The sequence below is a fragment of the Pristiophorus japonicus genome, chromosome 3 (genome assembly GCF_044704955.1).
Source record: "Pristiophorus japonicus isolate sPriJap1 chromosome 3, sPriJap1.hap1, whole genome shotgun sequence".
Classification (NCBI taxonomy): Eukaryota; Metazoa; Chordata; class Chondrichthyes; family Pristiophoridae; genus Pristiophorus; species Pristiophorus japonicus.
The window spans coordinates 62,070,215-62,095,876 of NC_091979.1; the positions used below are offsets into that span (position 1 = coordinate 62,070,215).

At 43.9% G+C, this 25,662-nt stretch overlaps 1 protein-coding gene across 1 annotated transcript in view; it reads left to right on the forward strand.

The window, feature by feature from the left end:
* Positions 1–24,365, forward strand: part of LOC139253828 (neurexophilin-2-like) — a 46,183-nt gene extending 21,818 nt beyond the window's left edge. The window contains exon 2 of the mRNA XM_070873590.1: positions 23,616–24,365. Within this exon, the coding sequence (XP_070729691.1) occupies positions 23,616–24,365 (750 nt within the window). The remainder of the gene's footprint in view (positions 1–23,615) is intronic.
* Positions 24,366–25,662: the final 1,297 nt, after the last annotated feature.

Consider the following 25,662-nt stretch of genomic DNA (forward strand, 5'->3'; position numbering starts at 1 on the left):
ACATACCATTTGCCTTCTTCACCGCCTGTTGTACCTGCATGCCAACCTTCAATGCCTGATGAACCATGACACCCAGGTCTCGTTCCACCTCCCCTTTTCCTAATCTACCGCCATTCTGATAATATTCTGCCTTCGTGTTTTTGCCCCCAAAATGGATAACCTCACATTTATCCACATTATACTGCATCTGCCATGTATTTGCCCATTCACCTAACCTGTCCGTTACCCCACAGCCTCTTAGCGTCCCCCTCACAGCTCACACCGCCACCCAGTTTAGTGTCATCTGCAAACTTGGAGATATTACACTCAATCCCTTCATCCAAATCTTTGATGTATATTGTAAAGAGCTGGGGTCCCAGCACTGAGCCCTGCGGCCCTCCACTAGTCACTGCCTGCCATTCTGAAAAGGACCCGTTTATCCCGACTCTCTGCTTCCTGTCTGCCAACCAGTTCTCTATCCACGTCAGTTCATTATCCACAATACCATGCGCTTTGACTTTGCACACCAATCTCTTGTGCGGGACCATGTCAAAAGCCTTTGGAAACTCCATTTACACCACATCCACTGGTTCTCCCTTGTCCACTCTGCTAGTTATATCCTCAAAAAATTCCAGAAGATTCGTCAAGCACGATTTCCCTTTCATAAGTCCATGCTGACTTGGACAGATCCTGTCACTGCTTTCCAAATGCACTGCTATTTCAAAAGAACTCACACACAGGCATCTTCCACTTCGTCAACATAAAGTTCGGGATCTGGAATGTCATGGACATGGACAACTCCATGAGCGACAGGCCGGTATGCCACACCGCCATAGTTGCCCGGGAACTTAGACGCTTTGTCATCGACATCGCCGCCCTGAGCAAGACCCGGCGGGTAGAGGAAGGCCAGTTCAAGGAACAAGGTGGAGGTTACAACTTTTGCTGGAAAGGAAAACCAAAGGAAGAACGCCGCCTTCATGGAGTCGGCCTCGCCATCAAAAACAAGCTGGTCGATCGCCTCAAGTACTTCACCTGCGGGGTTAAAGAACACCTCATGACTCTCTGACTCACCCTATCCTGGAACCAGTGTGCCACAGCCATCAGTGCGTACGCCCCGACACTCGATGCAATGGATGAGACCAAAGAGGGTTTATATTCAAAACTGTTTGCTAGTGTTGTTGGGGAGGAGTTAAACTAATATGGCAGGGGGATGGGAACCAATGCAGGGAGAGAGAGGGAGACAAAAAGGAGGCAAAAGCAAAAGAAAGAAAGGAGATGAGGAAAAGTGGAGGGCAGAGAAACCCAAGGCAAAGAACAAAAAGGACCACTGTACAGCAAAATTCTAAAAGGACAAAGGGTGTTAAAAAAACAAGCCTGAAGGCTTTGTGTCTTAATGCAAGGAGTATCCGCAATAAGGTGGATGAATTAACTGTGCAAATAGATGTTAACAAATATGATGTGATTGGGATTATGGAGACGTGGCTCCAGGATGATCAGGGCTGGGAACTCAACATCCAGGGGTATTCAATATTCAGGAAGGATAGAATAAAAGGAAAAGGAGGTGGGGTAGCAGTGTTGGTTAAAGAGGAGATTAATGCAATAGTTAGGAAAGACATTAGCTTGGATGATGTGGAATCTATATGGGTAGAGCTGCAGAACACCAAAGGGCAAAAAACGTTAGTGGGAGTTGTGTACAGACCTCCAAATAGTAGTAGTGATGTTGGGGAGGGTATCAAACAGGAAATTAGGGGTGCATGCAATAAAGGTGCAGCAGTTATAATGGGTGACTTTAATATGCACATAGATTGGGCGAGCCAAACTGGAAGCAATACGGTGGAGGAGGATTTCCTGGAGTGCATAAGGGATGGTTTTCTGGACCAATATGTCGAGGAACCAACTAGGGGGGAGGCCATCTTAGACTGGGTGTTGTGCAATGAGAGAGGATTAATTAGCAATCTCATTGTGCGAGGCCCCTTGGGGAAGAGTGACCATAATATGGTGGAATTCTGCATTAGGATGGAGAATGAAACAGTTAATTCAGAGACCATGGTCCAGAACTTAAAGAAGGGTAACTTTGAAGGTATGAGGCGTGCATTGGCTAGGATAGATTGGCGAATGATACTTAAGGGGTTGACTGTGGATGGGCAATGGCAGACATTTAGAGACCGCATGGATGAACTACAACAATTGTACATTCCTGTCTGGCGTAAAAATAAAAAAGGGAAGGTGGCTCAACCGTGGCTATCTAGGGAAATCAGGGATAGTATTAAAGCCAAGGAAGTGGCATACAAATTGGTCAGAAATAGCAGCGAACCTGGGGACTGGGAGAAATTTAGAACTCAGCAGAGGAGGACAAAGGGTTTGATTAGGGCAGGGAAAATGGAGTACGAGAAGAAGCTTGCAGGGAACATTAAGGCGGATTGCAAAAGTTTCTATAGGTATGTAAAGAGAAAAAGGTTAGTAAAGACAAACGTAGGTCCCCTGCAGTCAGAATCAGGGGAAGTCATAACAGGGAACAAAGAAATGGCAGACCAATTGAACAAGTACTTTGGTTCGGTATTCACTAAGGAGGACACCAACAACCTTCCGGATATAAAAGGGGTCGAGGAGGTGCATGGAGAGGCCTATAAAAGGCACAGCAGGGAGTCCGGGGCCCAGCGTCGGCGGCAGTCGGGAGCAGCGTCGAGGAGGTGCGTGGAGAGGCCTATAAAAGGCACAGCAGGGAGTCCGGGGCCCAGCGTCGGCGGCAGTCGGGAGCAGCGTCGAGGAGGTGCGTGGAGAGGCCTATAAAAGGCGTGACTTGTGCAGCTACAGGGAGAAGGCAAAAAAGAAGTAGAAAGAAATCAAAAGGTGATGTCACAGCCAAGAGGGTAAGTGATTGGCTGGTGATTGGTGAGTAGTTTTTCTTTTTTCTCTTCTATATCAGTGAGTAACTTTTTACATTGTTGTTGCCAATTTAAGTGTATCTAAGGGTTAAGTCATGGCAGGAGAGCTCGGTCGGGTGTTATGCTCCTCCTGTACCATGTGGGAACTCAGGGACGACACCAGTGTCCCTGACGACTATATCTGCAGGAAGTGTATCCACCTCAAGCTCCTGACGGTCCGCGTTGCGGAGTTGGAGCTGAGGGTGGATTCACTCTGGAGCATCCACGATGCTGAGAATGACGTGAGTATCACGTGTAGCGAGTTGGTCGTACTGCAGGGAAAGGGTCCACAGCCAGATAGGGAATGGAAGACCAACAGGAAGAGCAGTGCAAGGAAGGTACTGCAGGAGTCCCATGTGGTCATCCCCCTGCAAAACAGATACACTGCTTTGGGTACTGTTGAGGGGGATGACTCACCAGGGGAGGGCAGCAGCAGCCAAGTTCATGGCACCATGGCTGGCTCTGCTGCACAGGAGGGCAGGAAAAAGAGTGGGAGAGCAATAGTGATTGGGGATTCAATGGTGAGGGGAATAGATAGGTGTTTCTGTGGCCGCAACCGAGACTCCAGGATGGTATGTTGCCTCCCTGGTGCAAGGGTCAAGGATGTCTCGGAGCGGGTGCAGGACATTCTAAAAAGGGAGGGAGAACAGCCAGTTGCCGTGGTGCACATTGGTACCAACGACATAGGTAAAAAAAGGGATGAGGTCCTACGAAACGAATTTAAGGAGCGAGGAGCTAAATTAAAAAGTAGGACCTCAAAAGTAGTAATCTCGGGATTGCTACCAGTGCCACGTGATAGTCAGAGTAGGAATCGCAGGATAGCGCAGATGAATACGTGGCTTAAGCAGTGGTGCAGCAGGGAGGGATTCAAATTCCTGGGGCATTGGAACCGGTTCTGGGGGAGGTGGGACCAGTACAAACCGGACGGTCTGCACCTGGGCAGGACCGGAACCAATGTCCTAGGGGGAGTGTTTGCTAGTGCTGTTGGGGAGGATTTAAACTAATATGGCAGGGGGATGGGAACCAATGCAGGGAGACAGAGGGAGACAAAAAGGAGGTAAAAGCAAAAGACAGAAAGGAGATGAGGAAAAGTGGAGGGCAGAGAAACCCAAGGCAAAGAACAAAAAGGGCCACTGTACAGCAAAATTCTAAAAGGATAAAGGGTGTTAAAAAAACAAGCCTGAAGGCTTTGTGTCTTAATGCAAGGAGTATCCACAATAAGGTGGATGAATTAACTGTGCAAATAGATGTTAACAAATACGATGTGATTGGGATTACGGAGACGTGGCTCCAGATGATCAGGGCTGGGAACTCAACATCCAGGGGTATTCAACATTCAGGAAAGATAGAATAAAAGGAAAAGGAGGTGGGGTAGCATTGCTGGTTAAGGAGCAAATTAAGGCAATAGTTCGGAAGGACATTAGCTTGGATGATGTGGAATCTATATGGGTAGAGCTGCAGAATACCAAAGGGCAAAAAACGTTAGTGGGAGTTGTGTACAGACCTCCAAACAGTAGCAGTGATGTTGGGGAGGGCATCAAACATGAAATTAGGGGTGTGTGCAATAAAGGTGCAGCAGTTATAATGGGTGACTTTAATATGCACATAGATTGGGTTAACCAAACTGGAAGCAATACGGTGGAGGAGGATTTCCTGGAGTGCATAAGGGATGGTTTTTTAGACCAATATGTCGAGGAACTAACTAGGGGGGAGGCCATCTTAGACTGGGTGTTGTGTAATGAGAGAGGATTAATTAGCAATCTTGTTGTGCGAGGCCCCTTGGGGAAGAGTGACCATAATATGGTGGAATTCTGCATTAGGATGGAGAATGAAACAGTTAATTCAGAGACCATGGTCCAGAACTTGAAGAAGGGTAACTTTGAAGGTATGAGGCGTGAATTGGCTAGGATAGATTGGCGAATGATACTTAAGGGGTTGACTGTGGATGGGCAATGGCAGACATTTAGAGACCACATGGATGAACTACAACAATTGTACATTCCTGTCTGGCGTAAAAATAAAAAAGGGAAGGTGGCTCAACCGTGGCTATCAAGGGAAATCAGGGATAGCATTAAAGCCAAGGAAGTGGCATACAAATTGGCCAGAAATAGCAGCGAACCCGGGGACTGGGAGAAATTTAGAACTCAACAGAGGAGGACAAAGGATTTGATTAGGGCAGGGAAAATGGAGTACGAGAAGAAGCTTTCAGGGAACATTAAGACGGATTGCAAAAGTTTCTATAGATATGTAAAGAGAAAAAGGTTAGTAAAGACAAACGTAGGTCCCCTGCAGTCAGAATCAGGGGAAGTCATAACGGGGAACAAAGAAATGGCGGACCAATTGAACAAGTACTTTGGTTCGGTATTCACTGAGGAGGACACAAACAACCTTCCGGATATAAAAGGGGTCGGAGGGTCTAGTAAGGAGGAGGAACTGAGGGAAATCCTTATTAGTTGGGAAATTGTGTTGGGGAAATTGATGGGATTGAAGGCCGATAAATCCCCAGGGCCTGATGGACTGCATCCCAGAGTACTTAAGGAGGTGGCCTTGGAACTGGTGGATGCATTGACAGTCATTTTCCAACATTCCATTGACTCTGGATCAGTTCCTATGGAGTGGAGGGTAGCCAATGTAACCCCACTTTTTAAAAAAGGAGGGAGAGAGAAAACAGGGAATTATAGACCGGTCAGCCTGACATCGGTAGTGGGTAAAATGATGGAATCAATTATTAAGGATGTCACACAAATGCATTTGGAAAGAGGTAATATGATAGGTCCAAGTCAGCATGGATTTGTGAAAGGGAAATCATGCTTGACAAATCTTCTGGAATTTTTTGAGGATGTTTCCAGTAGAGTGGACAAGGGAGAACCAGTTGATGTGGTATATTTGGACTTTCAGAAGGCTTTCAACAAGGTCCCACACAAGAGATTAATGTGCAAAGTTAAAGCACATGGGATTGGGGGTAGTGTGCTGACATGGATTGAGAACTGGTTGTCAGACAGGAAGCAAAGAGTAGGAGTAAATGGGGACTTTTCAGAATGGCAGGCAGTGACTAGAGGGGTACCGCAAGGTTCTGTGCTGGGGCCCCAGCTGTTTACACTGTACATTAATGATTTAGACGAGGGGATTAAGTGTAGTATCTCCAAATTTGCGGATGACACTAAGTTGGGTGACAGTGTGAGCTGCAAGGAGGATGCTATGAGGCTGCAGAGCGACTTGGATCGGTTAGGTGAGTGGGCAAATGCATGGCAGATGAAGTATAATGTGGATAAATGTGAGGTTATCCACTTTGGTGGTAAAAACAGAGAGACAGACTATTATCTGAATGGTGACAGATTAGGAAAAGGGGCGGTGCAAAGAGACCTGGGTGTCATGGTACATCAGTCATTGAAGGTTGGCATGCAGGTACAGCAGGCGGTTAAGAAAGAAAATGGCATGTTGGCCTTCATAGCGAGGGGATTTGAGTACAGGGACAGGGAGGTGTTGCTACAATTGTACAGGGCCTTGGTGAGGCCACACCTGGAGTATTGTGTACCGTTTTGATCTCCTAGCCTGAGGAAGGACATTCTTGCTATTGAGGGAGTGCAGCGAAGGTTCACCAGACTGATTCCCGGGATGGCGGGACTGACCTATCAAGAAAGACTGGATCAACTGGGCTTGTATTCATTGGAGTTCAGAAGAATGAGAGGGGACCTCATAGAAACGTTTAAAATTCTGACGGGGTTAGACAGGTTAGATGCAGGAAGAATGTTCCCAATGTTGGGGAAGTCCAGAACCAGACGACACAGTCTAAGGATAAGGGGGAAGCCATTTAGGACCGAGATGAGGAGGAATTTCTTCACCCAGAGAGTGGTGAACCTATCGAATTCTCTACCACAGAAAGTTGTTGAGGCCAATTCACTAAATATATTCAAAAAGGAGTTAGATGAAGTCCTTACTACTGGGGGAATCAAGGGGTATGGTTAGAAAGCAGGAATGGGGTACTGAAGTTGCATGTACAGCCATGAACTCATTGAATGGCGGTGCAGGCTAGAAGGGCCGAATGGCCTACTCCTGCACCTATTTTCTATGTTTCTATGTTTCTATGGGTCAGAGGATCTAGTAAGGAGGAGGAACTGAGGGAAATCTTTATTAGTCGGGAAATTGTGTTGGGGAAATTGATGGGATTGAAGGCTGATAAATCTCCAGAGCCTGAGTACTTAAGGAGGTGGCCTTGGAAATAGCGGATGCATTGTCAGTCATTTTCCAACATTCCATTGACTCTGGATCAGTTCCTATCGAGTGGAGGGTAGCCAATGTAACCCCACTTTTTAAAAAAGGAGGGAGAGAGAAAACAGGGAATTATAGACCGGTCAGCCTGACCTCAGTAGTGGGTAAAATGATGGAATCAATTATTAAGGATGTCATAGCAGTGCATTTGGAAAATGGTGACATTATAGGTCCAAGTCAGCATGGATTTGTGAAAGGGAAATCATGCTTGACAAACCTTCTGGAATTTTTTGAGGTTTCCAATAAAGTGGACAAGGGAGAACCAGTTGATGTGGTATATTTGGACTTTCAGAAGGCTTTCAACAAGGTCCCACACAAGAGATTAATGTGCAAAGTTAAAGCACATGTGATTGGGGGTAGTGTGCTGACGTGGATTGAGAACTGGTTGTCAGACAGGAAGCAAAGAGTAGGAGTAAATGGGTACTTTTCAGAATGGCAGGCAGTGACTGGTGGGGTACCGCAAGGTTCTGTGCTGGGGCCCCAGCTGTTTACATTGTACATTAATGATTTAGACGAGGGGATTAAATGTAGTATCTCCAAATTTGCGGATGACACTAAGTTGGGTGACAGTGTGAGCTGCGAGGAGGATGCTATGAGGCTGCAGAGCGACTTGGATAGGTTAGGTGAGTGGGCAAATGAATGGCAGATGAAGTATAATGTGGATAAATGTGAGGTTATCCACTTTGATGGTAAAAACAGAGAGACAGACTATTATCTGAATGGTGACAGATTAGGAATAGGGGAGATGCAACGAGACCTGGGTGTCATGGTACATCAGTCATTGAAGGTTGGCATGCAGGTACAGCAGGCGGTTAAGAAAGCAAATGGCATGTTGGCCTTCATAGCGAGGGGATTTGAGTACAGGGGCAGGGAGGTGTTGCTACAGTTGTACAGGGCCTTGGTGAGGCCACACCTGGAGTATTGTGCACAGTTTTGGTCTCCTAACTTGAGGAAGGACATTCTTGCTATTGAGGGAGTGCAGCGAAGGTTCACCAGACTGATTCCTGGGATGGTGGGACTGACCTATCAAGAAAGACTGGATCAACTGGGCTTGTATTCACTGGAGTTCAGAAGAATGAGAGGGGACCTCATAGAAACGTTTAAAATTCTGACGGGTTTAGACAGGTTAGATGCAGGAAGAATGTTCCCAATGTTGGGGAAGTCCAGAACCAGGGGTCACAGTCTAAGAATAAGGGGTAAGCCATTTAGGACCGAGATGAGGAGAAACTTCTTCACTCAGAGAGTGGTGAACCTGTGGAATTCTCTACCACAGAAAGTAGTTGAGGCCAATTCACTAAATATATTCAAAAGGGAGTTTGATGAAGTCCTTACTACTCGGGGGATCAAGGATTATGGCGAGAAAGCAGGAAGCGGGTACTGAAGTTGCATGTTCAGCCATGAACTCATTGAATGGCGGTGCAGGCTAGAAGGGCTGAATGGCCTACTCCTGCACCTATTTTCTGTGTTTCTTTGTTTCTATCCCTGTCCCACGTCCCGCGGGCAACAAATTGATCCTCTTTCAACGCCAGGGTCAGCAAAGACACAGCCCTCTGGGGAGGCGTGATTGGCAAATGGGGGTAGGGAAAGCCAACTCCAGCGGTACCCTACTCCTGACAAACTGTCTGGAACATGAACTTCTCATCACCAACACCCTCTTCCACCAGAGGGACAAGTACAAGGCATCGTGGCAACACCCTCGCTCCAAACACTAGCACCTGCTCAACTATGTCATCGTCCGAGCCAGGGATGTGCGCATCACCTGCACCATAACAGGAGCTGACGACTGCTGGGCGGACCACTACCTAATCCGATCCATCATGGACATTAACATAGCCCCAAAGCAGAGGGGACAGCAGAATCAATGCCGCAAAAAAGTCAATGCTGGGGCATTTAATGACCCAGCTAAGAGAGCCCTATACAGCGAGCGCCTCACAGCTAACCTGGCATGCCTTGATGACCCTGAGATGCTGAATGCGCACAGCGCTTGGTCTGCCCTCCAGGCCTCCATAACCAGTGCCTACGAAGAGACACTTGGTCATTCAACCAGAAAATGCCAGGACTGGTTTGATGAAAATGATCAGGAGATCCAAAAACTAATGCTGTGAGGCTGCAGAGCGACTTGGATAGGTTAGGTGAGTGGGCAAATGCATGGCAGATGAAGTATAATGTGGATAAATGTGAGGTTATCCACTTTGGTGGTAAAAACAGAGAGACAGACTATTATCTGAATGGTGACAGATTAGGAAAAGGGGAGGTGCAAAGAGACCTGGGTGTCATGGTACATCAGTCATTGAAGGTTGGCATGCAGGTGCAGCAGGCTGTTAAGAAAGCAAATGGCATGTTGGCCTTCATAGCAAGGGGATTTGAGTACAGGGGCAGGGAGGTGTTGCTACAGTTGTACAGGGCCTTGGTGAGGCCACACCTGGAGTATTGTGTACAGTTTTGGTCTCCTAACCTGAGGAAGGATATTCTTGCTATTGAGGGAGTGCAGCGAAGGTTCACCAGACTGATTCCCGGGATGGCGGGACTGACCTATCAAGAAAGACTGGATCAACTGGGCTTGTATTCACTGGAGTTCAGAAGAATGAGAGGGGACCTCATAGAAACGTTTAAAATTCTGACGGGGTTAGACAGGTTAGATGCAGGAAGAATGTTCCCAATGTTGGGGAAGTCCAGAACCAGAGGTCACAGTCTAAGGATAAGAGGTAAGCCATTTAGGACCGAGATGCGGAGGAACTTCTTCACCCAGAGAGTGGTGAACCTGTGGAATTCTCTACCACAGAAAGTTGTTGAGGCCAATTCACTAAATATATTCAAAAAGGAGTTAGATGAGGTCCTTACTACTAGGGGGATCAAGGGGTATGGCGAGAAAGCAGGAATGGGGTACTGAAGTTGAATGTTCAGCCATGAACTCATTGAATGGCGGTGCAGGCTAGAAGGGCCGAATGGCCTAATCCTGCACCTATTTTCTATGTTTCTATGTTTCTAGATCACAAGCGCAGAGCATTTCTGAGCCTCAAGCAACAACCCAACTCGGGAGCAGCAAAGCAACATTACAGACGGCTCAAGGCTGAGGTCCAACAAAAAAAACCAGGACCTAAAGAACAGGTGATGGATGGAGAAAGCATAGGAGATACAACAACTGGCCGACAGCCACAATAAGCGAGGATTCTTCATCGCAATCAAGGCCACCTACGGTCCAAACTCCCAAGATCCCACCCCACTGCTGGCCAAGAACGGGGAAACACCCATCAAGGACAACGAGGCTGTCAGGGCCTGCTGGAAGGAGCACTTTGAAGATCTCCTCAATCGAGACTCTGCCTTTGACTCGAGGGTTCTCAACTCTATCCCGCAGCATGCGACACACCATCACCTCAGTGAAACCCCAATGTTGCACGAGGTAGGAAAAGCCATAAAACAGCTCAAGAACAACAAGGCTACGGGAGCGGATGGTATCCCAGCTGAGGTGCTAAAATATGGCGGAGAGGTGCTGTTGACGCGGATACATGACCTCATCTCTCTCATCTGGAGGGAGGAGAGCATGCCGGAAGATCTCAGAGATGCAGTGATCGTGACCATCTTTAAAAAGGGGGACAAGTCCGACTGCGGCAACTACAGGGGAATTTCCCTGCTATCAGCCACTGGGAAAGTTGTTGCAAGAGTTCTCCTCAATCGTCTTCCCCCTGTGGCCGAGGAGCTCCTCTCGGAGTCACAGTGCGGATTTCGTCCCCTACGGGACACAACGGACATAATCTTTGCAGCGCGACAGCTGCAGGAAAAATGTAGGGAGCAGCGCCAACCCTTCTACATGGCCTTCTTCGATCTTACAAAGGCCTTTGACACTGTAAACCATGAGGGTCCATGGAGCATCCTCCTCCGTTTCAGATGCCCCCAAAAGTTTGTCAACATCCTTCACCTGCTCCACGACGACATGCAGGCCATGATCCTTACCAACGGATCCATTACAGACCCAATCCACGTCTGGACTGGGGTCAAACAGGGCTGCATCATCACTCCAATCTTCTTCTCAATCTTCCTCGCTGCCATGCTCCTCACAGTCAACAAGCTCCCCGCTGGAGTGGAACTAAACTACAGAATCAGTGGGAAGCTGTTTAACCTACGCCGCCTCCAGGCCAGGTCCAAGATCACCCCAACCTCTGTCATTGAGCTACAGTACATTCTGAGGCTGAACTCCAGGATATAGTCGATGTATTTACTGAGGCATATGACAGCATGGGCCTTACACTAAACATCCGTTAAACAAAGGTCCTCCACCAGCCTGTCCTCGCCGCACAGCACTGCCCCCCAGTCATCAAGATCCACGGAGCGGCCCTGGACAACATGGACCATTTCCCATACCTCGGGAGCCTCATCAACAAAAGCAGACATTGATGCGGAGATTCAACACCACCTCCAGTGCGCCAGTGCAGCCTTCGGCCACCTGAGGAAAAGAGTGTTCGAAGACCAGGCTCTCAAATCTATCAAAAAGCTCATGGTCTACAGGGTTGTAGTAATGCCCACCCTCCTGTATGGATCAGAGGCATGGACGATGTACAGAAGACCTCAAGTCGCTGGAGATATATCAGCAACGCTGTCTCCGCAAGATCCTGCAAACCCCCTGGGAGGACAGGAGCACCGACATCAGTGTCCTCATCCAGGCTAACATCCCCAGCATTGAATCACTGACCACACTTGATCAGCTTCGCTGGGCAGGCCACATAGTTTGATGACAGACACGAGGCTCCCAAAGCAAGTGCTCTATGCGGAGCTCCTTCACGGCAAATGAGCCAAAGGTGGCAGCGGAAACGTTACAAAGACGCCCTCAAAGCCTTCCTGATAAAGTGCGACATCACCACTGACACCTGGGAGTCCCTGACCAATGATTGCCCTAAGTGGAGAAAGTGCATCCGGGATAGCGTTGAGCACTTAAAAACATAGAAACATAGAAAATAGGTGCAGGAGTAGGCCATTCGGCCCTTCGGGCTTGCGCCACCATTCAATAAGATCATGGCTGATCATTCACCTTCGTACCCCTTTCCTGTTTTCTCTCCATACCCCTTGATCACTTTAGCCGTAAGGGCCATATCTAACTCCCTCTCGAATATATCCAATGAACTGGCATCAAAAACTCTGCGGTAGGGAATTCCACAGGTTAACAATTCTCTGAGTGAAGAAGTTTCCCTTCATCTCAGTCCTAAATGGATTACCCCTTATCCTTAGACTATGTTCCCTGGTTCTGGGCTTCCCCAACATCGGGAACATTCTTCCTGCATCTAACCTGTCCAGTCCCGTCAGAATCTTATATGTTTCTATGAGATCCCCTCTCATCCTTCTCAACTCCAGTGAATACAGGCCCAGTCGATCCAATCTCTCCTCATATGTCAGTCCTGCCATTCCAGGAATCAGTCTGGTGAACCTTCGCTGCACTCCTTCAATAGTAAAAACATCCTTCCTCAGATTAGGAGACCAAAACTGAACACAATATCCCAGATGAGGCCTCACTAAAGCCCTGTACAACTGCAGTAAGTCCCCCCTGCTCCTATACTCAAATCCCCTAGCTATGAAGGCCAACAAACCATTTGCCTTCTTCACCGCCTGCTGTACCTGCATGCCAACTTTCAATGACTTCAAGTCTCAACGCCAAGAGCGTGCAGAGGTCAAGCGCAGGCAGCGGAAGGAGCGTGCGGCAAACCAGTCCCACCCACCCCTTCCCTCAACAACTGTCAGTCCCACCTGTGACAGAATCATTGGCTCTCGTATTGGACTGTTGAGCCACCAAAGAACTCACTTCAGGGGTGGAAGCAAGTCTTCCTCGATTCCGAGGGACTGCCTATGATGATGATCATGAAGATGATCATGTTGATGTCAATGACGCATTGGATTAGATGGTGGTCCGTCCAGCAGTCATCAGCTCCTGTCATGGCACGGGTGATGCGCACATCCTTGTGATCCTTGGCTCGAACGATGACATAGTCGAGCAGGTGCCAGTGTTTGGAGCGAGAGTGTTGCCACGATGCCTTGTATTTGTCCCTCTGGCGGAACAAGGTGTTGGTGATGAAGAGTTCATGTTCTAGACATTTTGTCAGGAGTAGGGTACCGCTGGAGTTGAATTTCCCTACCCCCTCTCTGCCAATTATGCCTCCCAAGAGAGCCTGGCGTTGAAGTCACTGAGGAGGATCAGTTTATCGTCCACGGGGATACGGGACAGGGATTTTGAGAGGTTGGAGTCGAAACCCTCTTTGGTCTCATCTGTTGCATCGAGTGTTAGGGTGTACGCACTGATGACTGTGGCACATTGATTCTGGGATTGGTTGAGTCGAAGAGTCATGAGGCGTTCGTTAACCCCGCAGGGGGAGTCTTTGAGGTGGTCGACCAGCTCGTTATTGCACTACTAATGCAATGTCTACCCATAGTTAGACTATCAAGTCAATCACCTGTTGTTGCTGTAAATATACATGGCGTAGTGTTTCCGCTTTGGATGCATTCAGGAAATTGCGCCCAAAACCTGCTTGAATATGTGCTGGTTAGGTTACAGTGCAAGTTTCCACTAAAATTCATTTGCATAATCCCAAACGTAAAATCTTCCATAAACCAGCGCAATCGAACATGTAATCGTTTCTATTTTGTTTTTCCATGATAAAGTATTCCTGGATGTATTTAAGAGTGATAATCTGGTGCAGTTTTATTAAGACAGCTGAAAATGGTTTTATCAACAAAAATAAGCATTTTTAATAAGGGTCCTGATTTAAAATCACTGAAAATTACTTTTTTAAAAAACTATATTGAACCGTTTAATAGTTTTTTTGATGTACACTAGTCAACGTCTTAGTAAATCAAATATTTTCAAACATGCCTACTCGTGCCTGCGTGTCTAAGAAAATTAACGCAATTTAAAGAGCCTTCCCTAACCAGCGCAATCTGGTCATTTTTGTCTGGGAGCATGACCAGTTTTATAGGCGGGGCCTGGTCTGGGTGATTTGAGTTTTGAGCCAGCAGAAAAGATCGCGGAAAACAAATGCAATTTTAAATGAAATTTACGCGTACAATTCCTCGTCTGTCTGTGCTGCCTTGGCTGGTTCCAGCTGGATTATGCTGATATAACTAACGTAAACCCTACCCCATTATTCTTGTCACCCACTGTATGGTTAGAATGCACAGCAGTACAAGAATTTTAACTGGTTAAAATTTGCATATTACACAAACCAATTTGCAAGTAGTGTTTATTCTATTTAATACTGAAAACACATACTGTAAAGATTAGCCACTCATGTTGAAATTTCTCACGTTGATGTCTAAAATTTTACACTCTGCCAAGTTGAATTGTTCCAGGGTAATCAGTCACATTTTGCTACATTTTGTAATATCTTTCATTTATGGTACATATTTACTACTTCAGAAATGCCAAGCTGTACTCTCGTCCAGATATACTCTGCTCTATCATCGTTGTTCCCCAACTCCCTTTCAGGCCTTCACATTCCATTCTTAAAGATTGTAGTAACATTCCTTGCGGCATCTATAGCAGCAATAAAAATACTTTAGTCTATTAGCCTTGGGAAAGAACCAGCATCTAATTGGCAACAAAGTTCAAGCTCAACAATTCTTGTTGAATTATTGAGTGTGGTTAACTGGAGCAGATATCTATCTGTAGGAAAAGGCAGTAAGAAATGCAAGTTCCAACTTTCTCTATTTTACTGACAGTGATGTTCTCTGACTTTAATTAACACGGGTTACCCTTTAGAGAAGAAACTGCTGAACAATTTGAAGCAACCAAAGTCAATGGCAGTATTATTAGTCCATCCAGCAACACTGTTTGCTGCTGTGATTGATAATTCTTGACAAGATTTCAATTTGCTTAAGTTTTGACAAATGTATTGCGGCACTATTACATTGAACTGTTTGAGCTTTGGCCAAGGCCAACTGCCAAAGCACTAAGTGATTGATATCCATGAATTGTGTAGAATCTTCATTAAATCTACTGAGGTATGATAAACATTCTAGCATAATTTCTGTTGGAATAGAGAGCTAACTGCTGATTTAAAGCCAAAGCAGATGATGTTTCACGTCACTCTAGAAAACATGTTCATTGGTGTAGTGGAGGGACTCCATCATTCATTATTTTTTTAAGTACAAACTAGTTAACATTTGAAAACATTTTCAGTTGCTCACGTGGTAGTGCTTTGTGCAACATCACAAATTATTTTGTAGATGTTGGCAGGGCTTTCACCTCTAAGTCTACACTCCAGAACTTAGGAACTAGTGGGCATAGTCACAGGATAAGGGGTCAGATATTTAAGCCTGAGATGAGGAGAAATGTGAATCTTTGGAATTCTCTACTTCAGAGGGCTGTAGATGCTGAGTCGTTTAGTATATTCAAGGCTGAGATAGATAGATTTTTGCACTATCTAGGGATATGGGGATCGGGCAGGAAAGTGGAATTCAAGTCAAAGATCAGTCATGATCTTATTGCATGGCAGAGCAGGCTCAAAGGGCCATATTCCCTACTCCTGCTCCTAATTCTTATGTTGTTATGACACTTCAGGACTGAAAATAAAAAAAGAAAGACTTGCATTTATATAGCACCTTTCACAACCTCAGGGTATCCCAAAGCACTTTACAGCCAATGAAGTACTTTTGAAGTGTTGTCACTTTTGTAATATAGGAAACACAGCAGCCAATTTGTTCACAGCAAGCTCCTGCAAACAGCAATGTGATAATAACCAGATATAATGTTTTTTTTAAAGTGATGTTGATTTGAGAGATAAATATTGGCCAGGACACCAGGGATAACTCCCCTGCTCTTCTTCAAAGTAATACTGAAGGTATGCCAGAGGTACTGACTTTCAGCTGAGACATTATTCCAATTCACATCTGCCTGTTTAGGTGGATGTAAGAGATCCTGTGGCAGAATTCAAAGAAGAGCAAGGAGTTTTCCTGGTGGCCTGACTATCTATTCACCTTCAATGAAAAACAGTAACTGATCATTCACCTCATGGACTACAGGGCTGTAGTAATACCCGCCCTCGTGTATGACTCAGAGACATGGACCATATAAAGTAGGCACCTCAAGTCGCTGGAGAAATACCACCAACAATGTCTCCACAATGTCTCCGCAAGATCCTACAAATCCCCAGGGAGGACAGACGCACCAACATTAGCATTTTAAGAGTGGAAACAAGTTTTCCTCGATTCTGAGGGACTGCCTATGATGATGATGATGATTTGTTGCTTCTGGGACCTTACTGTGTAGAAATTGGCTATATTTGTCTACATAACAATATAGACTACTCCAAAAGTACTTCATTGGCTGTAAAGCGCTTTGAGACGTCCAGTGATCATGAAAGGTGCAATAGAAATTCAAGTCTTCCTTTATAGTTGAAACTAATTCATTGGCTGTGAAGTGCTTTGGAATGTCCTGAAGACACGACAAGGTAGAACATGTACTTTTCAAATACTGCTTTTGAATGCTCATTTATGGATACAAGTTTGTTTTTCCTGTGCATTATTGAATCTGTCTTAATTTTAGATCCAGCTTGCCACTTTACCCTGGATCCCATGGGCTATTACTTTTGTGAGCAGTCCGCCATGTGGGACCTTATCAAAAGCTTTGCTGAAATCCATATACACTACATCATATGCACTTCCCTCATCGACCTGCCTTGTTACCTCCTCAAAAAATTCAATCAAGTTAGTCAGACATGACCTTCCCTTGACAAATCCATGCTGAATGTCCTTGATTAATCCATGTCTTTCCAAATGAAGATTTATCCTGTCCCTCAGGATCTTTTCCAGTAATTTTCCCACCACTGAGGTTAGGCTGACTGCTTTGTAATTACTCGGTTTATCCCTTTCTCCCTTTTTAAACAAAGGTACAACATTAGCAGTCCTCCAATCCTCTGGCACTGCACCTGTAGCCAGAGAGTACTAGAAAATGATGATCAGAGCTTCTGCTATTTCCTCTTTTGCTTCTCATAACAGCCTGAGATACATTTCATCTGGGCCTGGGGATTTATCCACTTTCAAAGCTGCTATGCCCCTTAATACCTCCTCTCTCACTATATTTATCTCGTCTAATATTTCACACTCCTCCCCCCCTCATTGCAAAGTCTGCATTGCCCTCTCTTTTGTGAAAATGGCTACAAAGTACTCATTAAGAATCCAACCCATATCTTCCGCTTCCACACAGTTTTCCTTTATGGTCTCTAATAGGCCCCATTCTTTCTCTAGTTATCCTCTTGCTCAGTGCATTTATAAAACAACTTTGGGTTCCCCTGAATTTACTTGCCAACATTCTTTCATGCTCTCTCTTTGCTTTCCTGATATTTTTTTTAATTGCACCCCTGCACTTCTTATACTCCTCTAGAGTTTCTACAGTATTGAGTTCTCGGTATCTATTATAAGCTTCCCTTTTTTTCTTTATCTTACCCTGTATGTCCCTCGAAATCCAGGGACCTCTAGATTTGTTAGCCCTACCATTTTTTTTTTAAAGAGAACATCATTGCTCTGTACCCTCAGGATCTCCTCCTTGAATGCCTCCCACTGCTCTGGCACTGATTTACCATCAAGTAGCCGTTTCCAGTCTACTTTGGCTAAATCCAATCTCAGCTCAGCAAAATTGGCTTTACCCCAATTGAGAAGTTTTATTCCTGGTCCACCTTTGTCCTTTTCCATAACTACCCTAAATCTTACTGAATTATGATGACTAGCACCAAAATGCTCTCCCACTGATACCCCTTCCACCTGCCCCTCTTCATTCTCCAAAACCAAGACCAGAACCACCCCATTCCTTGTTGGGCTGGTTACATACTGACTAAAGATGTTCTCCTGAATGCACTTTAGGAATTCCGCACCCTCTGTACCATTCACACTACCTTTTTCCCAGTTAATATTAGGGTGGTTGAAATCCCCATTGTTATAGCTCTACAGTTTTTGCACTTCACAGCAATTTCCCTACATATCTGTTCTATTTCCCTCTGACTGCCTGGGGGGTCTATAGTACACTCCCAGTAGTGTGATTGTCCATTTTTTGTTCTTCAATTCAACCCATATGGCCTTGTTTGATAATCCCTCCAACATATCATCTCTTGTCACAGCTGTAATTGTTTCTTTAATCAATACTGCAACCCCCCTTCCATTTTTACCCGCTTCTCTACTTTTCTGCTGCCCAATTCCAGCTTTGCCTCACTCCCCACTGAATCTATTCTCCGGTTCCCGTTCCCTGCCAAGCTAGTTTAAACCCTCCCCAACAGCACGAGCAAAATCTCCCGTGGATAGTGGTCCCAGCTCTGTTGAGGTGCAACCCGTCTGGCTTGTACAGGTCTCACCTCCCCCAGAATCGATCCTAATGCCTCTGGAATCTAAAGCCCTCCCGTCTGCACCATGTCTCCAGCCATGCATTCATCTTCTCTATCCTCCTATTTCTGTACGCATGTGGCTAATTTACCACAAAAATCATCTTAACCGACTCTTTACAGATAATACCATAACAGAATTTAAATAATGAATTTATTCCGCAGCATTATAAATTTAGAATGAAATCTGTGCACGGAGCAGCCAATTACATTCTCATTTAGCTTCCCTGCTTCTAAGGAGACCCATCCAAGTAAGTGGCTCAGTAATGAAACAGGACTTTTCTCGAGATATATATACACACATATCTATATATAAAACTAAAGTTGCCATGGCATCTGCTGTGTATTATGAATTTACACCAAGCAATGTGAAATTGCCCTAACTAATTACTTGCAGGAATCAACCCCTCACTCTATGCTGCTAGATACCTCAATGTTTGTTAAAGTGTGCATATTCAGTTGAAATGAACTGCATGTACCTGATTGCCTAATTCATCCAGAATATGAACTAGTGGGGAGGTATGTACATGGTGGTCATCTGAATTTCGGAGGAAATTGGATCTCTGCTGGAAACATGCATCCAAAGTCTTGGTGTCAATATATAAATAGAGAGATTAGACTACATATTAAACTAAAAAAAAAATATTTTGTGTTTACAGACCAGATAATAAAAATGAAACCCAGGAGAGATATAAAGAATGTGGAAAAGCTGCAAAATAAGAGAATAGAAAGGCAAAAAAGAAGAAAATTAGCAAATAAAAAACGTCTCAGTCAATAAAAAGGATTCTTATGGTCACATTAGTACAGAGAGTGCTTGGGGTAAGTGTAGGACCAGATGGTGCCGAAAAGGTTACTCAAACCTAAGATAGACAACTCACCAGACTCTGACAGTTTCCATCCACAGGTCCTGAGGGAAGCTAGGGAAGGAATAATAGATGTTCCAACAATAATTTTCCAAAATAATGTGAAAAGGAAAATTATTCCAGAGGAACAAATGATAGTAAATGTGACCCTCTTCTTCAAAAAATGAGACATGGATATGCTAGGAAATTATATGCCAGTTAGTCTTACTTAAGTTGTTATCGTCAATAATATAGATTTGGATGAGTAAACAGGAGTTAATCAGGGCCGGTCAGCATAGATTTCTAAAGGGCAGGTCATACTTAACCAATTTTATTGAATTATTTGTGAAAAAACAACAGAGAGTAGAAATTCAGTGGATGTGGTTTATATGGATTTTCAAAAAGAGGAATGTGGCCAAATGCATAAAGAAGGGATTGGCGATCAGAAGCAAAGGCTAGGAGTAAAAGCAAGTTTCTCAGACTCAAAAAATATGAGTGGTGTTCCACAGGAATCTGTACTGACTCACTTCTATTTACTATACATAAAATAGCTGACATTTGGAATCGAGGGCCAATATCAAAATTTGCTGATAACACAAAATTGGGGGTGTGGCAGATTGGGATAACTACTATCAAAAACTGCAGAAGGATATAAATAGGCAACCAGAGGAAAGAAATAAGTTAGCAGGATGGACAGGTATATGGCAGATACTATTCAGTATAGAGAAATGTGCAGTAATATATTTTAGAAATAGAATAGGGAAAGTAAGTACACCTTATATGGAATAGATGAGTAGCGGGATCTTGATGTGCAGATACACAGGTCACTAAGGTGGCAGCACAAGTAGATGAGAACATAAAAAATGAAAACGGTATGGTATCCTTGGTTTTGTATTTAGAGGCATAAAATTGCAAAGTAAGGAGATAATTTTGAACTTGTAAAAGACCTTGGTTAGGTGCGTACAATTTTGGACATCGCATTATAGAAAGGATATAAATGTAATGGAAAAAGTACATCATAAATTCATTAGGGGTTATAATACCATAGGATATTTTGCAGCCACCTGGAGTCTCAATTCAACATCTCATCTGAAAGATGGACATCTCCAGCAATGTTATTGCATTGAAGTGCCAGCCTAAACTGTGAGCTCAAGTTTTGGATCAGGGCCTGAACCCAGAGGTTACCCAGAGGTGAAGGTGCTATCAACTGAGCCAAGCTGACATGATAGCATGATGCCAACTTCTGAGTAATTTTGTGCTATAAGCTCATTCCTTCTAGGAACTGATTAGAGATTGCTGAAACCCATTTCACTTAGAATCCTTATAGTGTAATCATCGAGAGACTTTCATCCCATCAGCATGAGCTACATTCAAACTCAGTCCATAGAAATGAAAACACACTTATCCCTTATTCTATACTACTTCAGAACTATAGGCATTCTCCTGCAGTTTAACTGAATAACACTCAGTCTGCTCCAGTCATTTTCATGATTGCAGAGTGCGCAGCAGCCCTCTTTAAGCAAAGGGGAAGGGTGTTGAAGTGTGTCAGCCCACATAGCACTTCCCGCAGCACCCCAGTAGCACCCCGGTTACACGGTAAGGGCAATTCCGTGGCAGGGACGGGACTTCTGTGCCAGGTTTAGAAAGTTCTGGCCCCCGATGGTTACCGCCCCCAATTGGGGAGCAAGGCAATTTCTCCCCCTGGGAGTGTTGCAGCCTCTCAGTACTATGCACTGTGACATCCACAAGAAGAAATTAATCTTTGTTACTTATTTTTATTCATATCATCTGAGTTGTTTTTATACAGGAAATCTTTTCCTTTCTTCTGAATAAAATCATCTTGGCTCCTCCTACATTTCTTCTTTCTCTTGATGAGGGGAAATTTATTTCCACATGCACAAAGAGGCGGGGAGTCTTTGCTGCATTAACCTTGGATCACTGAAACTTGTTGGAAATCTTGATTGCTGTGCATTTTTGATAAATGTTCATACACTGCTTTGCATCAGCTTGTGTAAACCTTGTTCAACTACATTGTGTAATCTTTGCACCAGATAGCTGGCTGAACCTTTTCTCTAATTTTTCCTACACTACTATCTTCACTGTTATCTAATATTACTTCTTGTGCGGGCGTGGGAACAGCCCCAAGTTTAGATTCCCTGACTAGAAGATAGACCGGAGAAATAACGATACGTCTCCCCTCCTCACACTCAGAGTACTCATATATCCACAGAATACTTATATATCCACAGAGTACTTATATATCCATAGAGTACTAATATACCCACAGAATACTTATATATCCATGGAGTACTTATATATCCACAGAGTACTTATGTATCCACAGAGTACTCATATTGTGTGTGTAAGCACTGTTAATGACTCCACGAGGTAGGGGTATGGCACTTGAACTGTACAGACTGTAGTCCTTTATTGCAGCTCCTAGAGGGAGGACACCAAGAGGTGAGCTCCCTTTTATACTTGGTTACCTGCAGTGTACAGGTGACCCTTAGGTCTCCAGCAGCAGCACCCTCTGGTGTACAGGTATGGTATATACAAGGTGAAGGTACATTCAGGTCGAGTGTTACAGTACATCATTGACAGGCATACATAACAACTTATATATCCACAGAGTACTTATACATCCTAGAAGCGATGTTTTTTCCTGAATTTTGAAAGCGAAACCTTATAGTTCTTCTGTCAGTGGTTTATTTTGTCCCAGTGCAGTATAGAATCTACATTTCTTCCTCTTGGAGCAGGATTTGTTTTGTTCAACAAATACAATTTTAGGAAGATAAAGTATGAGTTAATGTTTTACTGTTAGAAACATTTACCTGTATCCCAGTCATGCAGCTGATTGCTTTGTCCTTTTCCTTGCATCTGATTGTGGGTACTAATTTACTTTATTAATCCTTTGATACAGCATTGACACAGCGGCCAAGATTCTGCAGGAGTTCCACCAAACCCCTGCCATAACTCCAGTGGGTGATCACCACTACATCCAGGAAATGGTGGCTACCAGATTGCGCCAGGTCTCCTCTGTTTCTAGAAGTTTCCTCTTTGCCTTTTAAGGGGCGTAATATCTGTTCATCCCTTACAAGGCAAATGATGGCTAGAGCCAGACATTCCCTAACCTGGGAGTTCCTGCTCCTCCGGCTGGAAGGGGACCTAACGCATTAGTGGAGGCCAGTATGCCAAGTGTTGAGTTGAGGCGTATCGGCCTGTACAAGGACACATATGGGCTGTACCAGTAGTGTTCGGGCCAGGCAAGTAGCCTGGTCCCCTGAAGAATTTAATTTTTTTTTAAAACAATTGGGTCTATTGGACAGGGTTGGAGGAGTGGTCTGGGCAACCCTTCCTTTAAGGGGCATGCGAACGATGGAGTTTCCGGTAGGCAGGCATCAAAGACATGCTCATCTGGCCCATACAAATGAGGCGCCCTCCTTCCGACCCCGCAAGCGCTGGAGGGCTTTACTGAGCACAATCCTGATGGTTATGACAGGATCGCAACCTGAAGTATTTTGGGCCCACACCATTCATTCGGTCCCACTATCTATTTTGGGGATGAAGGTGCCCTTGACTAATGAATACCACAGGCATGAGTGAATTGCTATGTTCTTCTTCATGAGTGATACAATACCCACCCACCCTCCGCCTAACCCTCTTTCACCTTAGTATCAATTGTGCAAATTTCAATCACTGCTGCTGTAAATGTGCTCTAGGAGAAGGATATTGATGGAGCTCTATATTCAAGAAGAAAAGGTTTTTAAAAGAAAGAAAAGTGATTGTGTCAACTGTATACTGTAACGATTTTTCTTTTACATGATGTAATTGTGAGAACAATCATCATGACACTTATGACTCATAAACTAGAAAAAAACTAATGATAATTGTTAACTGCAATCATTTACTTGGGCTTTAAAAATATAATTTTTACATAATGATTTGGTGCACTATAAATTCCAAATTCTCACACAAAATTATTTATTTCTTAAGGCACAGACTATTACAAAGAATACACAGCAGTTTGTAGGAGACCTGTGATAAATATAGGTCACCCGCACAGTTTTTCCCACAGTATTAACAGGATGTTGGTTTCTTCTAAGTGTTCACAGGAAGCCTACAATAATTTGGTAATATTTGGTAAAAGCTGACATGTTGACTATCAAACACAAAAATTGTGCACCTGAAGGTCTGATTTGGCAGAGCTAATTTGTGATTTGCACTTGTATTCACATTTTGTTTTTTTATTCTAGATCACCTCTCATGAGAATCATCTAGGAAGAACATTGGAACTGCTGGAATTAAGAGACAAGGCAGCAAGACAAGCATTTGTTGATCATTTGGCTGATCCACAGAGGGTAAATCCATTGCGGCTGTTTGTGAAGGAGATTCCAAAGGCAAAACAGGACATCACTGAAACCCTGCGTATAAAATCTTCAGATGACTTATGGGCGTGGTTAAACAACCTAACAGATATTCAGGAATCTCACTCACGGACCAAACGCAGACCCATCGTTAAAACAGGAAAATTCAAGAAAATGTTTGGGTGGGGTGACTTCCATTCTAACATCAAAACTGTTAAATTGAATCTTCTCATTACTGGGAAGATAGTTGACCATGGGAATGGGACTTTCAGCGTGTACTTCAGGCATAACTCGACTGGTCTTGGGAACGTGTCTGTAAGCCTGGTTCCACCATCCAAGGTTGTGGAGTTTGACTTCACCCAACAGTCAACGCTGGAGACCAAGGAGTCCAAGACATTCAACTGTCGAATCGAGTACGAGAAAACAGATAGAGCAAAGAAGACGGCACTATGTAATTATGATCCTTCAAAGATATGCTTTCAGGAGCAGACCCAAAGTCATGTTTCTTGGTTATGTTCCAAACCATTCAAGGTTATATGCATATATATAGCTTTCTACAGTGTAGATTATAAACTTGTGCAGAAAGTTTGTCCTGATTACAATTATCATAGTGAAACCCCTTATTATTCATCTGGTTAACAGAATACCCATGGCACATGTTATGTGAACACTGCCATTCTGTATGTAACTTATTTATACATAGTCAATGTCATGGCATAATAATGATAATAATTGTTTAAGACAGGCACATCTGGTTTGGTGCAGCTGTTACCCCAAAGGGAACATCTGATGGTGTAAGTGCATGATGAGCAATTGTAAAATGAAGAGTCTGTTATAAACAGTCCTCATAGCAAAAAGAAAATTAAAATATGCAGTTATAAAAAAAATATAAACTTTGTGTTCAAAACCTCAGCCTAAGGCGGAACTGCATATTTATATTTTAACCACAGCTCCCTATACAAGAATGAACAACTTTCTAAATGTTAAATTAATTGACAAATCCAGTCTTTATAGACTTTTTTTTGGGGGAGGGGGGAGAAAGTGCAAAATAGTTTCATTGACTAGCCAAAACATAATATAGCATTGTAAAAAACTGACTGAACACATTTTAATGTCCAATATACTGTGTTTTGGAAATGTAGTCCTGTAAAATTGTTTCTTTATAAAAGGCTGCTTATGTGTCAATAAAATATTAAAATTGAGAATAAATTAGAAGACACAAAGAAAGCAACTTAGAAAACAAATACTCTGTTCTCTATTTGTTGTGCAATCCTTCAATAAAATGTCACACAGCTCACTTCAACATGTCTTAGTATTTAATAAGCATTTTAAAATGAAATGGGTACAACAGCAGCAATGTACTCAATCAATGCAAGTATATTTATAAAGCTTAAATAGAACCTCACACATGTGGAACTCTTTACTTCCTTTAATCTCCTTTATTTCTACAGAAAACTGTTTTTTAAAATTCAACCTTGGTGTTGCCTGCACTGTGGGCCTAGGTTTTAATTTAAAAATATAACAAAGAATAACATTCTCTTTGCAGCACCCCTCTTTTAGCTGTCCCTCAACCCCTTTCTCTCTGTTGCAATCATTTATCGTTCTCCATTTTATCAATATTACAATGCTTAGCGCCGCTTTAAGCTTTAATTTCTTTTCCTTCTAAATACAATACCCAACATGCTCTTTCTGCTCCGTACATTCTCGTTGTGTTAAAATCAAGACTCTTGGTAGAGTCACTCTAACTGTTACTTTCCCAGAACCTCAGGCAGAGGAAGGTAGGGAGTTCCAGCTCTATTCATTCTCCTACAATCTTTATATTTCTCAAACACATGCTTGGAGTCACCTAATCACTATTGCCTGGTTTAATTTATCTTTTAAAATTCTTTTCAACCTGCGTGGTGCCCTGCACGAATGGTCTTGACCCTTCATTTTG